Source organism: Leptinotarsa decemlineata, unplaced genomic scaffold (genome assembly GCF_025532065.1).
Source record: "Leptinotarsa decemlineata unplaced genomic scaffold, Ldec_3_MD MMD2_tig00000882_RagTag_RagTag, whole genome shotgun sequence".
In the NCBI taxonomy this organism is placed as follows: Eukaryota; Metazoa; Arthropoda; class Insecta; order Coleoptera; family Chrysomelidae; genus Leptinotarsa; species Leptinotarsa decemlineata.
This window is the reverse complement of record NW_027412556.1, coordinates 21472592-21491117: the sequence shown is the minus strand read 5'-3', so window position 1 is coordinate 21491117 and position 18526 is coordinate 21472592. Positions and strand designations below refer to the sequence as shown.

General features: G+C 33.9%; 1 protein-coding gene and 1 non-coding gene across 3 annotated transcripts in view; one reads left to right on the top strand and one right to left on the bottom strand.

Annotated features, from left to right (window-relative positions):
- Osi10a (Osiris 10a) overlaps window positions 1–18526 on the bottom strand; it is a 60616-nt gene that overhangs the window by 25368 nt on the left and 16722 nt on the right. Inside the window, exon 1 of one of the 2 annotated variants that reach the window (XM_074175211.1) lies at window positions 9900–10198. The exons of the other annotated variant lie outside the window; for it this stretch is intronic. Within the exon in view, the coding sequence (XP_074031312.1) occupies window positions 9900–10180 (281 nt within the window). The 5' untranslated portion in view covers window positions 10181–10198. Of the gene's footprint in view, window positions 1–9899; window positions 10199–18526 lie in introns of those variants that run through there. 2 annotated transcript variants of the gene reach the window in all.
- Window positions 6620–6691, top strand: TRNAC-GCA (transfer RNA cysteine (anticodon GCA)). The gene has a single exon. It is a non-coding gene; the product is annotated as a tRNA-Cys (tRNA).

The following is an 18526-nucleotide window of genomic DNA, read 5'->3' as shown; positions in this document are numbered from 1 at the left end:
TCTCTTTCCATAAACATATTGACGCTACTCTAACAGTAGCTTATCACATGTATGAATTCTAAGTTAAAAATACAAAAGACTTCGAAAAAGCTTCAACATTGAAATTACTTTATTTCACTTTTGTTCGATCTAGGCTGGAATATACATCTGTCGTGTGGAGTCCCTACTATCAGGTTCATATAAATCAACTTGAAGCCCTACAGAGGCGCTTCCTAAAATGTATGTCCTTCAAACTTGAAGGCACGTATCCAACTGTAACTCACTTGTAACTCACAATTTTTGTAACCTCGAGGTAAGGCGTAAATATTATTCAGTTCTTTTTTTCTTCAATGTCATAAACAATATCATCACCTGCTCTCTGATAAGATTGATGCATTTCTATATTACATTCATCCACATTATATACATTTTTTGGTTTATTATACATATAAACCAAAGTACAAAGAGTCATTGAACATATGTATTAGAACTCCGTTCTATGTCATCTATCTATACCGGGTGTAACTGAATAAGTGTAAAACATTTAAAAAGATGATTCCTCATCTGAAAGAAGATAGGATCTTTCATATAAAGAAACTTCATTGGAGCATCCCTTGTTAAGATACAGCTCCTTAAAGGGGGTACATAAAATTTGTATAATAATTTTTTTCACAAGCACTGAAAAAGTTACAATATTGAAATTAACCTGACGTTTTGTACTACCATTCTGTTCCATTCTAAACAAAAAATGCCTCTGGGTTTTTTTGTTCAAAATAAACCAGTTTGCAGCAAAAAATTATTTCACGAACAACTACAGAGATACATCGTCATAAATGCGAACTGGATATATTGTTATTTTGTAGTTAGTACCTTCAATAAACGATGGAAGGGTAATATACGAAACTAATTTATCAATAACAAAACACACAACATATAGAAATCATATGTTCAATATGTCTACCTTCAGACATTACGCATGCGTCTAGACGTCGGCGCATTGAGCCACGTATTCGCTCAAATATTCCTGGAGTCTCTCTGATTACCCTGCTCGCATCGATGATGCGGTTTCTTAAGTCCTCTACAACGCGAACAGGAGTACGATTAACCAAATGCTGTAAATGGCTCCAAATGAAGAAATCGAAGAGGATTGAGATCCGGGGATCGAGCGGGCCAGATCTGTGGTCCTCCTCGACCTATCCACTGATTTGCATATGTTTCAGTTGAATGCTGACGTGCTACTTGACTAAAATAGCCAGGAACCCCATCATGCATAAAAAACATATCCCTTCTGACGCCCAAAGAAACTTCCTCCAGCAGTACTGGATGCACTTCTCTTAAAAATTGAACATATGCCTCACCATTTATTCGAGGAGGTAGGAAATGAGGCTCATTTAATTGATACCCAATAACTCCGAGCCACACGTTAAAAGAAAACTGTTCTTGATGGTTAGTTTTGACAGTAGCGTGAGGGGTTTTCATATGAAAATTAATAATCTTGTCCCGAGAAAAAATTACACTCGTCTGTGAATTCTATCGTCTTCAGAAAGTCACAATTTCTTCTAATCATTCCCAGCATCCAATTGCAAAATTCAAGACGGTTCGGAAAGTCTCGCGGTAACAGTGCCTGTACTCGTTGCAGATGGTAAGGGTATGAGAGCTGTTCCTTTAAAATTCGAAATACCGTCATATGATCAACATTTAGCTGGAAAGTAATCTTTCTAGTAGTGGTAGTAGGTTGTTTTTCAATCAAATTAGGTACTGCTTCCTCAAGCTGTGGTGTTCGTACTTCTCGATGGCGACCACAATCCTGCGTTCTTTTGTCGAATGAACCATATTATCGTAATTGTTGATGAAGTCGAGCAAATATTCTATGTGAAGGATGCTGCCGTTGAGGATACATTTCAGCATATCTTCTGGAAGCTTCTAACCCATTCCCCTGCGACAGACCGTGAACGTAATGCATATCAGCCATTTCCCCATTTGTGTACGCCATTTCAATAACAAGTGAATTATTAAAGTTACAAATTAAGAATTGAACAACAACACACATGTTTAGTAATAATTCAATTTCGAAAATTCACAAACTGACAGCGTCATACCAATTTAATTGTCACTATCACTAATAGCGACCTACTAGATAGATTAGTTTCGTATTTTCGCATTTATGACGATGTATCTCTGTAGTCGTTCCTAAAATAATTTTTTGCTGCGAACTGGTTTATTTTGGGCAAAAAACCCCAGTTAAGTGCCTTTTTGGTAGTACAAAACGTCAGGTTGATTTCAATATTGTAACTTCTTTAGTGCTTGTGAAAAAAATTGCTATTCAAATTTTATGTATCTCCTTCAAGGGGATGTATCTTAACAAGGGATACTCCAATGAAATTTTTTTATATGAACGATCCTATTTTTTTTTCGCTGAGGAATCGCCTTTTCAAATGTTTTACACTTATTTAGTTACACCCTGTATATTGACAGTATATATATTTCTAACACTCCTCCTTGATTTGTGATTGACTAAAATGAAAATCACTCAAATTGTATGGGACTTCATTCAAAAATATTTATGCTTAAAGCTTTCGTTAACATGTCTGCTGAATTTTGGTCAGTTGACACATATTCTATTGTTGACATTTTTTTAGAGATTAAATCCTTCAAGTACAAATATTTTATGTCAATGTGTTTGGCTCTTTAAGAGTTCTCATTACTTTCAGACATAAGAATTGAACTTTGATTGTCGCAATAGAGTACGTCATCATTCTCAACATTTGAATCATTTTAAATTCCCTAAAGATTTACAACGTCCTGTGCACAAGTAGCCGCTGCCACAAATTCAGCTTCGGCTGTTGACATAGCAACACAGTTTTGTTTCTTCGAGTACCATGATATGGGATTGTCTCCATGAAATATGATACCACCACTGACGGTTTTTTTGTCGGTAGCCTAATCAGCATCTGTAAAGGCTTTTAAATTTGAATTCAATTAATTAGTTTTATAATAAGTTAGCCCAATGTTTTAGTTCCTGCTAAATAGCGTAAAACTCTTTTTCCTGCATTCCATGTTTCTATTGTCTATCTAAGAATCGACCTTAAAAATAAACTGCAACTGTGATATCGGGTCTTGTAACTATTAAACAGATACATCAATCCACCAATTAGTTTTCTATATGGGACAACAATTATTTCACTGGTTTATTTTGGAATCCTTTTTCCATTGGTGTTTTCTTTGAGCTACAATTCTCCATATTGAATTCAGTTAAAAGTTTTTCTATAAACGATTTTGATCGTTCGAAGTTGTTTTCTTCTGCGAATTTATTGAAAGTGTCGTTCCACACTTTTGGTGCTTCGCGTAGACCATATAATGATTTATTTAATCTCAATGTAGGTGATTTGGTTCTTAGTCCTTGTGACGGATGAATGTGAACTTTGTTTTCAAGTGTTCCATTCAAAAATGCTGTAGGAATATCCAATTGCGTTATCCTCATGTCACGCTGTAGTGCTATGGATAACTCAAGTCTTATAGTAGATGTTTTTGCGGCTGGCGAATAAATTGATTCAAATGATATCTTCTTCTGTATTTGAAATCCTTTCGCAACTAACCTTGCCTTTTTGGTTCCGTCTGCTTTTGTTCTAAATACCCATTTCACATCTATAGCTCTATTTCCTTCTGGTAGTTTTTTCTCAGACCATGTGCCCTGTTTTTCATGTGACTTTAATTCTTTAAGAATAGCAAATTTTCAATCTTCATCTTTTATTGCGTCCTCATACTTTACTGGATCGTTTCCTTCATCTGCTGATAATAGACAATATGCATTATATACTTCATATTCATTTGAATGTTTAGGTCTCTTTATTTTCCTTCCTTTTCTTGTTTCTAGCGGTCTTCCATTTTTTTCATTTGAGTCTTCTAGTTTTTCTTCTGAATTTGGTTCTTCAGTGGTTTTCTTTTTAGAGTTTTTCAAGATGTTTTCATAATCTATTTAACTTTTATTAAATCTTACATCTCTTGAAGTGATAATTTTATTTTCCTTGTAGTTCCATAGTCGGTAACCTGCTCCACTGTATCCTAGCATGATACATGGCGGTGCACGTCTTTCCAGTTCATTTTGTTTAGGCAAAATAACTGCCCATGCTTGTCTTCCGAAAATCCGCAATTTTGTACCACCTTGAAGCTGGTGTTTCATAGTTGTTTGCTCCAGTTGGGGATCTATTTATTTCATAAGCGAAGCATTGTACTGCTTCTTCCCATAATTCTCTTGGTAGATTAGTATCAGAAAATTTTGTTCTTACTTCATCTAAGAGAGTCCTGTTCATCCTTTCAGAAATGCCATTTTCTTGTGGAGTGTGTGGCATCGTATACTCAAGCCGAATACCCTTACTTCTACAGAAAACTTTAAAACTATTTGAAATGAACTCACCACCATTATCTAATCTAATTCGTTTTGTTCTTTTGTCATGCTGTGTTTTAATCAACTGTATATACTCAATTGAATTTTGTTCAGCTTCAGTTTTGTTTTTCAATAATTCCACAACCAAAAAATAGAAAAAATCGTCAATGGGAACCTGAAAATATTTATGACCTTCAAGAGTAGGTTTTGCTATAGGTCTTCCTATATCTGAATGTATCAACTCACCAATTTCTAAAAATTTCTTTATACAATTATAAAATGGCTTACGAGTACTTTTGCCTTCTATACAGCTTTTACAAATTTCATTACTATAAGGCAACTCTAATATTTTTTAACTGTTTCTATTAATATGCCCTAACCTTAATATGCTGTGTAAATGAATTCATTTTTCTCAATACAATTATGTTTGAATTTAACGTTTACAATGAATAAATCATTAATTGTGTTACAATAGAATATAGATTCATTACTAGTTACTAAAATTGCTTGTTTTTTACTCAATTTGTCTTTATCAAGAGTTACTCTGGAATTTTCTTGTATTAGTTTTGACACAGAGAGTAAATTATGAAACATTCCTTCTACTATTGAAGCTTGAATTGTGATATATTCACCTTGACAAATTGCTTTAACTTTGCCTTGTTTTGTTGCATACAATAATTGATTAATCTTTGCTGTTCCTATCTCAACTTGTTTTTCTGAAACTGTAATGTTTGTCATAAACTTTTCTAGTTCTCCTCTTATCATATGTTGCGTGCATCCAGAATCCAGAACAAAACCATTATGTCTTATCGTTCCCAAAGTGCTACTTGAAGCAATGAAAGCTATCTCTTCAGCTTCCTGAGCATGACTTTGTTGACTTTGAAATTGACCTGCATCTTGATATGTTTGCCCTCTGAAGTTATATCTGCCTCTTCCGCTACTGTGACTGTTTCTACCTCTTCCACCTCTGCTTGCACCTCTAATACTCGAGTTTCTGCAGTCTGGAAACTTGTGTCCCTGGTTGCCACATGAATAGCAAGTATATATTGGAACATGAGCTTTTGCTCTAAATGATACTTCTATGTTGTTGTCTTTTCTCTGTTTTGTTTTTGCTTCCAGTTCTTCATCTAATAATCGAGACTTCACGAACTCCATAGTTACCTTTGAATTTATTGTTTCGATTGCTGTTATGACAGCCTCGTAGTCTTCATTTAATGTAGCTGAAACACACCTTCGAGAGCCTTCATCATTTCTTTTGCACTTTTTGAGTCTTTTATTATATCTAAGTGCTTATCTGTTACGTACTGCACGATGATGGATTTGGCTTCTGCATCTCTGAGTTTGAATTCCTCTTTTTTCTTGTCTTCAGTGAAGTTATCAACTTCCTTCTCTAATGTGTCTTGTAATTGCTTTTCTTCGAGGATTGCTTGTACTCTAAAGCTCCAGTTATTAAAGTTGTCAGAGTTTAACTGTGGTATTGCGATTGTATTAATTTTATCTTCAGATTTCCTTTTCTTCAAGGAAAAATTCAACGTGGCTAACCTCAAAATATTTCTTATATTTCACAATGTTTTTTTTCAATAATTTATTCTGAGTTTCTGCATGTTCTGGGTCCATAACCTGATAAGATTAATGCATTTCTGTATTGCATTTATCCACATTAAATACATTTTGTAATTAACACAACCATCGTTTATTATACATATAAACCGAAGTACAAAGAGTCATGGAACATAATATATATTAGAACCCCGTTCTCTCAACTGTGACATATGTTGAATTGTTGGGTTCCTAGACGGTCATCTAGGAATAGCGTCACATTTTATCTCAACATTTCGCATACAAATATAAAGAATAAATCTCCAATTCATACAATGTGCGATACCTCAATTCTGTTAGTCATGTCCTAGATGTATTCAACTGCCAGATTATATAAATAAAAAGACATTTCTTAGCTAACTGACAGTTCTGTTTTTATTATTTTTTTTTATATAGATTCACAAATTATATTATGTAAGTACCTATATATTTGTAAATGGCACTGTTACTCCCTATTCTGTGATTGGGTTCATCCTGTAGAATAGTGTATGAAATAAATGAATAAATAAATAAATGAATAAATAAATGAATAATTTTACTAACGCTGAAATAGCTGATATACACTTTATTTTAAAATGTGTTCTGAAAATTAATGATACAATCTTGAAGTTCATAAACCTGTGTATCAAAGTCATTGAATGCATCTTTACGCTCATTGGGGATATAGCTCAGTGGTAGAGCATTCGACTGCAGATCGAGAGGTCCCCGGTTCAAACCCGGGTGTCCCCTTTTTTTTTAATTCGTTGGAATTATTTCAATCTAATGTGATGATACAGTGTGAACAACATAATGCGATTGAAATTTTCCTACTAAGAGCTTCAAGGTTTCAAAAATTTATTTCAATTTCGTCAACTTATTAGATGACGGCTAATAACATTCTGATTTTGTCCAAACATTTCTAATATATTTGATATGCTATGTCAAAGCTATCTTTCGGGTTTGTTGGCCGTGGATCTTAGGTTTTTGAGGCTGATGTTTCGTCCACGAATGCGATCGACATTATCAAAGGCAATGAGGTAACTAACGCAGTGTCCTCGTGTTGTAGTGGTAGTGAAATGCGAGTATATTGAAACCAGTAAAGTTTTCGGAATGGGCAATTTCCAAAATGCCAATTTTGAAATTCAAAATGATCAAAAGGGTATCTGATGATTTTCAAATAACTCTAAGCCCATTCACGGAAGCCGTCACTTAGCTCTACCGATAATAAATGGTTTGTTTTCTCAGTTAAAAAGTGGAGACGAAGCTTATCAATTACTGACACATTCAACGCAGGTTGTTTGGCTATACACAGTTATTCGAAAATATTTTCAGGGTTGTGGTATTTATTGATGATATTTCAATATCTGGAGTAAAATAATCTGATCATTCAAGAAATTCAGAATTGTTAGAGAAAATGCTTTGAGTACAAAAAGAAAAATGTGTATTTTTCCAAAGTGAAACTGAGAATTTGTGGCATGTATTTGATAAACTAGGTCGGCGCAAATAAGAAAAACCATTTTTATGATGGTTATATTGTATAAGAAATTCTTACAAAATTTCGCTTGAATTTTGCACCAACTGTAAGTGAGTCAGAATAAGACCGACAAACTCCGACTACAGATTCCTCACCTCATTTTAAGATGGAAAGTTTTTATAAATGTATGTCCTAAAATGCATCTCCTCTGAGATACAGGGTGTCAAAAGTACGAAAAAATTTAGATTTTTTTTTCTCTAAAACTCCTGGAGAAAAATGTTTCAAGTTTGTTGCACTAATCTAGATCTATCAAAGTGATAATCATAAGTTAGTATTTTTGATTTTCCCGAACCAGTGGCGTAGTTACGATGGTATGTGGTCATATTTTCCCCCATATTATTTTTCGACAACTGAATTGACAAATGAGTGTTCGACATCAGTTAGGCTCATCGATACTCAACCTAAAATTGAGGATTCTGAGATATTTGCGAAAAATTGAAGATATGTCCTGAGAAGAGACATCCTGTGTGCAATTATCGCATGATGCAACTTCCTTATAACATAGGAATAATTGTCAACCTCATGAACATGTTGGGAGTATTATAGGTAAGTCAGAATGAGACCAACAAACTCCTTTTTTTTTCGTCATTATATGAACGAATCGATTTCGTTAATTCATCGATATGTGACCATACATTTTTGCATAATAATTATTTCGAAACATCAACTGACAAACCCAGACCCAAATTGTAATATTCCTATTAGATGAGAGTTGAAGCATAAAATAATATTTGCAAAAAACCGAAAACAGGTACTTTCAATTTGTTAAATTTCATGTTGGAGTATCAACATTAAAGTCGTTCAAACTGAACTCTCTAGGAAAATATTTTCCAATTACCATGTTTTTCGTGAAGAAAAACAATAATTGTGTATTTATATCCACTCAAATGACAGAAAGGATTTTCAGGGTACACTACATAGAAAAAAAAAGGTTTAAAGTAAATGTTCAAACGAACCACAATTTTGTTCGATACACAATTGGAATCTCCGTACTATTGACTGTGTATTATCTTATCTTCAAAAGATTCTACAAGTGTCGAATATACCAACGATTCAAGATATTCCCACAACAAAAATCTAGTGGTGTTCAATCCGGAGATTTACGTGCAGGCCAGATACTGGCCTGCACGTCTACGCCACTACGTCTACCTATCCACCGATCATGGAATGTTTCATGAAGAAATTGACGAATGATTTGTTGAAAATGGGCCGACTCTCCGTCATATAATTTTCGATTAACTGATTAGAAAAGGCTTTAAAATTGATACTCCAACATAAAATTCAACAAATCTAGAGTACTTATTTTCTGTCTTCTTATTTGAGTTGAGTATTATGAATTTGAAGCTGGGTTTGTTGTTCATTCGATACGTAAAAACAAACATATGCAAGAAAGTATGGTAACATATCGTCTACATTGAAAAATGTTCTGAGAGTTGACAAGTATTCCGATATGTTGCAAGAAAGTAGCATTATGCGATTATTGCACATATGAAATAAGGATGATACTAATTTTTCCTCAGTTATCTCAGAAACGTATGTTAAACGCTCATTTATCAATTCAGTTGTCCAAAGAAAATTGGTTCATATAATATAACGAAAAAAAATGGAGTTTGTCGGTCTCATTCTGAGTTACTTGTACTATGTTATGGATACTTCCAACATTAAGGAATGTTCATGAGGTTGATAATTATTCCCATGTTATAAGAAAGTTACATCATGCGATTATTGCACACATAATGTTATGTCTCTTCTCACGACATACCTTCAGTTTTTCGCAAATATCTCAGAAACCTTCACTTTTAGGCAAATATAATGTTTCGACTTTTAGGTTGAGTATCGATGAGCCTAACTGATGTCAAATACTCATTTGTCAATTCAGTTGTCTAAAAAAAATATGACCACATACCATCTTAACTACGCCACTAGTTTACGAAAATTAAAAATTATAACGTTTCAGAGACAAAAAAATATAAATTTTTTCGTACTTTTGACACCCTGTATCTGAGAGGGTATGCATTTCGGACATACCTTGACAAAAACTTCTCATCTCAAAGTGAGGTGTGGGGAATCTATAGTCGGAGTTTGTCGGTCTTATTCTGACTAACCCTGTTTAGTTTTTTTAATAGTGAATTTTTTTGGGACCTGAATTCTAAAAATGGATTTTAACAAATGAAAGATAAAATGATTTTAGACAGAGTTTTTATCCAATACGATCCCGACAGGAAACCTAACCGCACTACAAAACAAACACTCTTTCCCAAACATCAGAAATGAATAACTTTTCTCGTGGCGCGTTTCACCAACCATGTTGACGTTTTCTGGAGATCTCATCTTTTATTCATACCATCACGATTGAAATTTGATATGAGATTTTGTTTAAAAAAATCTTTTTTTCACTCCCATTCATCAATTTTCAATATTTACCTTAGACTAGAAGGATCACCTTCGGCAAAATTGTGCACATCCCTGTATTCTTGTGCATCTCTCGTTAAAGTAAGTCCATCAACCAGATCAAACTCGGGACTGCTATCCAAACTTTGTAGTTGGGTGATTGCTCCTACCCCCAAGCAATGTCCCAAATTGCCGGGGGCCTGCGATATCAAACACTGCCTAAAAGTATCTCCAATCGACCCGCTTTGAGAAACAATTGAACCGTCTATTGAAACGAAAAGCTGGAGGGCTGACAAACTGTACACCAGACGCATATTTACAAATTTACACCTGGCAAAGTTCCTGTGATTGTTTTATATACTTGACATGATTCAGTGCTTCAGGAGTTGGTAGTGAAAGTGCTCTTGTTAATGATGTGTTTTTCGAATTATTACATCTTTTGTTTCGTTGGGAATGCTTTGTTCACCAGTTGATTACTACGTAAAATGTGAATTTTTATAGGGAGAATATTGCTCTTGTTTTTTTTTTCATTGATTATGTTACATTGAACACAGACAAATATAGAGTTGATGATTCAAAAACGTTTTACCAAAGAGAAATACCAGTTTTTGACTAAATTAGAATTCAAGTAAAAGCGTCATTATTTTATTTGATTATAAAAGAACCATTCCTTAGATTTGGAGCATGCTCATCAAATTTTTTCCACAAGAGTGAGTAGATACAATTAGATATAATAAATTGATAATAGAAGTGAACTGCTTGCAATGACAAATTAATAATGCTGCTAATGGAAAATACCTTGATAGGTTTATGAAATACTGTCAAAAGACTGCGTCATACCCAAACCTTCACAAATGTTATTTTATTACATTCCGTCAAATCAATCCATCACAATTTGGCTATAAATGAGGAAACCGTCGTCTTCAAACATGTAGCGAAAAAAAGGATTTGGGAATATTCGACTATAAATTGATTTTCGATAAGAACATATCATATGCGAGATAACTGAAAAGGTTTCATCAGAAGGGCAAGTTATCCTTCCAAAAATCCCAATCCAATACGAATGAATGGCCAGAGATTTTGAAGTCCGGCCAGCAGAAAAAGGTAACTGCCTCCAATAGAACTCCTTGTGCATTTTAGATGACTTACTCACTTGGAAATGAAAATCCAGGATAGAAGAATATATAAATTTCAGATAATACTTCTTAAGACGTGAATCCTGATTACACTCAGACGATCGCACTGAAGGACATTTTGGAGTTGATAGATTTCTTGCGATGGTGCATAAGAGGTACTGTTCGGACTAGTCAGTCCTGTGAACTCCTTTGAATTAAAGTTGAAATGAACCAGAAATCACAACGTTTCAAGTCAATATCTTTATTTTATAACTTTTCAAATTATTGTCAATGTCAAATTCTTCTTTTTTATAGAAAAAACCAGAAAAAAACAATTGTTTCAACATACTAAGTGAACAAAATTGATTCAAAGCAACAACATTCTTCCCCTCGTGATGAAATCACTGCATTTGACATATTATTCTTCAATTCATTTCCGTTAAGAATCTGTACCACTGATCAATTTACAGATCTTTGTAACTGGCCATTTATAGGTTTCTGATTTTGTTTTGACGTCCACAACTCCAATCTTATCGTTCTTTTTCCTATAAACATTTACAATTTTACCAAGTGGCTGCAAATTCCTTTGTAATGTGTCGTCAATGACGAGTACCACGTCGTCCTCTGATAAGTCGTCCCCTTTCTCATACCACTTCATTTGTTTATTCAGTGTAAGTGAATATTCTTTTCGCCATCTTCTCCAAAATATGATTTGGCGTAAGGCTTTCGGGCTCCGATGGATCATTTGAAATGTATGATAAAGTTCTGCTATTTATCATATTCTCCGCCTCCGTAATCAGGGTGATAGGCACTTCTTCTTTGGGGTGTCTATCTTTCATTGTAATGCTCAGAACATTTTTCACCGACCTCACCAACCTCTTTCAGCTCCCTTCTATATGTGGATATGCTGGTGGAATGAATTTCCATGTAATGTTCTTGAGGCAAAAAAAATCAAAATTTCAGTATCGTCCATGTCCTTGACAGCTTCTCTCAATTCTCTATTGGTAGAAGGCATGTTCGTACCGTTTTCTGAGTAAATTTTCTCGGACATCCACGTCGACTTTTGAATCTTCTGATCGTCATGATAGCGGAGTCTCTATTTAACGAATTTGCTATTTTTAGATAAATCCCTCGTACGCTCATACAGGTAAATAGTACTACATAGCGTTTTTTATATTTCCTGCCAACTGTTATGAAAACCGGCCCAAAGTAGTCCATTCCAGTGATAGTAAATAGCCTGACTAGAACCTTGAAGACGACACTCCGATAACTCACCCATTTCAGGTACGTGGGGTTGTATTTTTCTTTTCTTGCAGGAGAAACAAGAACTTTTACATTTTCGGACACCACTTCTCATTTTAAAATCAAAAATTTTTGACGCAGCTCATTCATTACAATTTCCTGTCCCTGGTGTCCAAATTTTATATGATAGCTCTCAATAAGAAGTTTCGTGAAACGGTATTTTGGATCAAGAATCGCTGGATGTCTTTGAAAATAGTTCAAGCTTTATTCGCAAAATACCTTTTTCGTCAAGTATTGGCATGAGCGTATATATTCGGCTTGATTTTTCAACAGGTTTCCCATTGCGCAGAACCGAAATTTCTTAAAAGAAGCTGACTTCCTGACTATACTTTATCAGAGCTTCCTCAGCAACATCTAACTCTTTCGCATCTGAATTCATTGTATTCCTCGTACCCTTTCTACAATTTTTTATGAAGCGAAACATCCAGGCAGTTGTTCTTACTAACCTTTCATATTTGGAGAATCTTTCAATAATTGGCAGATAAATGTCTTGTGATGTAACTGTCCTTATTTTCTCTTTCAATTTCTTCTATTTCTTCTTGTGTCTCTTTTGTCCAGTGATATCAGAAAGTTTTAGAAGGTTCAGCCATTCGTTTTTGTTCGCAGTATTATCTTCTCTGGTACTTTCATCTGCTATATTCTCATCTCCAGGCACCCAATGCCAGTCAGATATATTAGTGATGTCTGTAATTTCCGTAATCCTTAACGATACAAAGTTTTGTATCTTTTAGATTTGGAACGAATCCAGTGCAAGAAAATTCTTTAGTTTGTCCATAAATGAGTTGAAGTAATATGTATTTCAATGTTATTTTTGAGAGTGTTCATGCTCAACATAACCGCGGCTTGTAACTCCAATCTGGGTATGCTCATCGGTTTTATAGGTGCCACTCTTGATTGAGCACTTACAAAAAATAATTTGAATTTTTCATCGCATTCAAATCTCAGACAAACGGCAGCTGAAAAAGCTTTCTCACTGCTGTCACAAAAACCATGTAGTACAACTCGTTTGCTTTCATACAAACCGATTCCATAGCATCTAGGTAAACTCGTTTCATTAATTTTTGTCAATTCGTCCAGGAGTTGTTTCCATCTTGTGTTCATTTCCGGAGATAACTCATCGTCCCAGCCCATTCTAATTCTCCATAAGTATTGCAAGAAAATTTTGAATTTTACGACCAGTGGGGACAGAAAACCTAACGGGTCAAATGCAGACATGACCACTTTCAAAACATTTCGTTTCGTGGGAATCTTGGTTCTGTTCAAGATTTTTGAGTCCAATTTTCGATGGTTCAGCGGAAAAGTAAGTCTGTTTGCTTCAGGATTCCACCAGAGTTCTAATACTTTCTCAGGTTTTTGAGTAGTAGTGCTGAACTTTTTTTGATTTGGTAATTGAAGATTCACAGGAATGTTGTCAATCACTTCCTGAGAATTATTTATCCAATTACGTATTTCAAATCCCACTTTCCCATGGAGTTTCCAGAGTCACTTGAATTGCTTCTTTTTCTGTTTCTGCACTATCCAGATAGTCATCTACATAATGTTTGTCGATTATTGCCCTGGCTGCTTCTGGAAATTTTGAAGAGAATTTTTCAGCGTTTCTATATTTAACTAATTGTGCCATCGAGGGAGAAGAAGTTGCTCCAAATGTCATTGCATTCTATTCATAAATATCAGGTTTTCTAGACCTATCTATTTCTCGCAAAAAAAGCGCTATTAGGCTGAGCAACATGTTTCGAATATCTGAGCAAAATGCGATTTTCATCTGTCGAAATTTTCACAAAATTGATGTCATATTTTGTAATGAGTCTGAACTTTCTAGAAGATGATCGTTAAGACTGACCCCATTCGATTTTATCGCTGCATCGAGGACCAGCCTCAATTTTCCCGTTTTAGAGGGGTTAGTTACCCCAGAGTGGAGTAAATACCAGGTTCTAGGACCACCTTTTTCTGCTTCAGAAATATCAAGCTTCTGAATGTAATCTTTTTTCAAATATATTTCAATTTTCTCGTCATAATTTTTCGTGAAACCTATATTCCTGTCCATTTTTCTCTCCATACATTTGAAATTGAGTTACCGGTCCGACATCTTCATTTGAGTTTGAACAAGAATTTGAGGCTTCGTTTTCTTTTTTGTAAAATCAAGATTATGTAATATGTCGTTGTGGAATTTTGGACAATTTTCAATTCCACACTTTTGTTTCAAGCTACATGAGTGGATATTATGACCTGGTTTCAAACAGTGGAAAGTTTCTTGAAAGTCACAATTTTCCATTTTTCCTCGATATCTAGTTGTTTGAAATTTTAGCAGTCAGTCAAATCATGATTTTTTTGACATTTGGGGCATTTCTCATATTTTTTGGTCGAAAATATATTAGCATTTTTCCTGGAGTGGAATTTCTCATTTTCGTTCATTTTTCTTTCGGAGAAGTGGTAACTACTGAAGTCAGCACAACTTGCTGACTTGCGATTTTTCTCATCCACACAGAAAAAGTTTTCAAAGTAATTTCATTCTATAAAGAAGATTCCTGGGCCCATTTGAGTCTCAGAAATGGGGGTAATTCATTATATATTTCATTCAAGATAGATGGATTTTTCCTATGTCCTGTATTTTCAAAGAGTTCCATAGTAGCTACTGAGTTTTCGATAACATTAGAAAATGGTAATTATGTTTCAAACCGTCTCTCCCTCGGAGGAGAGGCTCGACGAACTTTCTCTATTAGATTTGAAATTATAAATTCAGCTCGTCCAAATGTAACTTTCAAATTTTCTATTATGTTCATAATATTATTTGGTGCATTGCATTTCTAGCCCTTCCCTTTAAATATCTTTTTAGACGGATTATATTTTCATCTTCACTTATATCAAAACGTTTGGTAGAACGTTCGAACTGACTCTAGAACAAAGGCCAGTCCTGTGGATTCCCATCGAAAATCGGTAAATTTGTGTTAACATTGTCTGTTTTTTTCGAACATTTTGTTTTATTCATCTTCAGAACGTCTAAAATCTGGTTTTCTTATTAGTCAATGGGCTATGCTTGAAGACTGGCAATAAACAAATCTAAAGCAAATGGAACTTCAAACGTTCAAGCCAGTCTCTATATACCTACACAGTAGGTTTAATGGACTGACGCCTGTGAAGATTCCTGCACTGACGCCTGTCTGATATAATCCAACGCCCTTCGTGGTATTAACCAGGGGAGTAGTTGTTTTCTGATAGGCGTCAGTCCATTAAACCTACTGTGTAGGTATATAGAGACTGGCTTGAACGTTTGAAATTCCATTTGCTTTAGATTTGTTTATTGCCAGTCTTCAAGCATAGCCCATTGACTAATAAGAAAGTTTTTATTCCTTATTTAGAGGAATCGGGCAAATTACGGATGTGCAGTTGGTTAGTTCTAACATCATACCTATTTCCATATAAGACGAATTGAAAATAGGTATGATGTTATACTACTTTCAAAACAAAAAATACACTGAGATCTATACTCACACATACAAAACCAAACAACACTGAAGAAAAAACAAAAAACTGTATTTATAAAATACCTTGTTCTTGTGGTAAAACTTACATTGGTGAAACCTCGAGACCATTAAAAGTGCGTGAGAATGAACATCGAGATTATATAAAAAATAGACAATTGACAGGATCAAAATTATCAGAACACATTTTAAAATCAGACGGTGAACATCGGGTGGGATGGAATAGGACAAGATTGATTACCAAAGAGCTTCATTCTAAGAGACGTAAGCTTAAAGAATCAGCGTATATTCTCATGTCTGGAGAGAATTGTATCTCGAATAGCTCCTTAGAAATAGACCGTACTTGGCTACCCATCTTGAAGAAAACTTTGGATAATGGCGAAATGACAACAAACTGATATTGGAGAGTACCTTGTATTACATCGAATGTTTCAGTTGTCAATCAACAACATTGACAAAATTTCATATTTCAAAACTTCTTTGACATCTGTCAAAGAAGTAAAGAAATAAGCTATTAAAAAAGGAATAACTGCGAATATATTCGAATTTTTTATCAATTTCTGAAGACGGAGGCAGATTTTGGCCTCCGAAACGTAAAAGATAAGTATTATTTCTTAATCATTTTTTTGATAGGCAAAATTGGTAAATACGACAAGTTACTGATAAATAAAAGATTTTTCTTTGTGAAAAATACTTTGATTTTCACGCAGAACTTATCGGGGTAAACTGAAAAGTTTGCCCTTCTACACTTGTATAAAGTTCTCATTAGTTTTTCAAATTCACTTCGAAAAGTATTCAAATTGATGTTTCAAATATTGGGTTTAAATTTTTAAAGGGATTTGTTTCTAATTCACATATTGGCAACAGCGCCTGTATCAAGTTGAAATAATTTATACGTACCTAGATATTCTATTTTAAAAAAGGGAAATTATCTTTATAAATCAACAATATAGGCAAAATATAAATTATAGTTCAATACTACCTCCACAAGCCACACAAACAACAGTTTTTTTGTTATTTATTTATAAAAAGGAAAATAGGTCAGGTGCACACCCAACTAGCAATTTCGTATTTTATAATAGTTGCGGAAACGTTTCAAAGAAACAAATTATAAAACTGCATTTCTCCCAGAAATGTTATCAATATGTTTATAAAACTGCTATAAATAGGAAATTGGCACCGTTTTATAAAACATTATAGCTGTTATCAATATTTTGTAAGGCCTTCTAAAAACCCTACAAAACAGTTTTATAAACATTTTGGCAGTTACTATAAAATTTGTCTAACGCTCTTAAAAAGTAGTTTTATAAAGACTTCCCTTACTGCACTTTTGCAACGTATTTAAGCGATACTTATAAAATAATCAGCAGACAATTTTATAAGAGTTTTTTAGTGGTTCCAAGTAGGCGTTACAAAATATAATACAGCCGAAAACGATAACAATGAAATAAAAAAGTGTTAAAAATGTTTTCTTGAAGACGCAAGAAGTAATTTTGTATTGGACACTAGGAAAATATAATAGATATGTCACCAACTGAAAACTAACAAATAGAAAGGTTGAAGCCATTTTCAAATTTCACTTCTGCACTCATAAAACTGTTAAAGGCATTGTTTATGTTTCGAAGATTGATATTTTTACTGCAAATGAAATTTTATTGACAAATATATAGCCTAATATTAGCAAAATTTGAGCGCGCCACTCATTTATAAATGTTTTCGGTAAAATTATTAATTATACAAAAAATTCACTCTGTCAACGTATTAATTTTATAGTCGCAAACTTAACTCACTTCATTCTAAATAATATAATGTTATAATATTTATGTACTTTTCAGCTGTAAATATCACTATATGTGCGGTATTTCATATTTTCAACTCATCTAATTTCAGTATCCCGGATCGCTATCATTACAAATGGCGTCATTTTATAAGATGAATTGGTATCAGTAGCAAGCATTTTAACGTATTTTAGCTACTATGTTACCCCTATAAAACTTTTAAGAAACACTTAGTTCTGGGAGTGATGGTATTGCAGCAGAGTCGGACTACTTCAACGATTATAAAGGCTAAACGACGGGTTTTGACCATTATCATAACATTTTCCTGATTTTCGCAAGAAAAAATTGAAGCACTAGGTTAGGTGGGATAATTTAAAGTGTTTTTTTAGTATTTCCAATATACAGGGCGACTCAAAAAGCTTCCAGAAAGTTCTTTTATGGAACATCAAGTCATTTCTTCGTCTATTTGAAGCACCTTGAACTGAATCTAAAACTATTATATACCCCCAATAAATGTTCAAAATGGCCGCCATTGAGTTATTATTTATTTTTATCTATATATTCGGGATACAAACAGAAAAATCCACTACAGTATCCACACAATGGAATTATTATCAAATTGAAAGTATAAATTGATACACTATTATATGCATATCATAGTGTCTAAAATTAAGGATGAATTAGAATTGAATACAGTAACAATAGAAACTGATTATTAGTTATTGACAAAATGTATGAATTAAGTATAGTTTATAAAAATGAGTTTTCAATATTTTTTTGGGCGTGAGCTACAATGTATTAAAATATGGAAATATTTTGCAAGAGTACTACCTCATATAACTGGAGTTTTCTCCCAACACCAAACCGTTCTAGACCAACTATTAGGATTTCCTGAAATAACTGAAACAAAACCAAACTAACCCAAACCAATCATTATCCCTTTTTTCACAAAACAAAAAATTATTACAAATAGAGTATTCGAACCC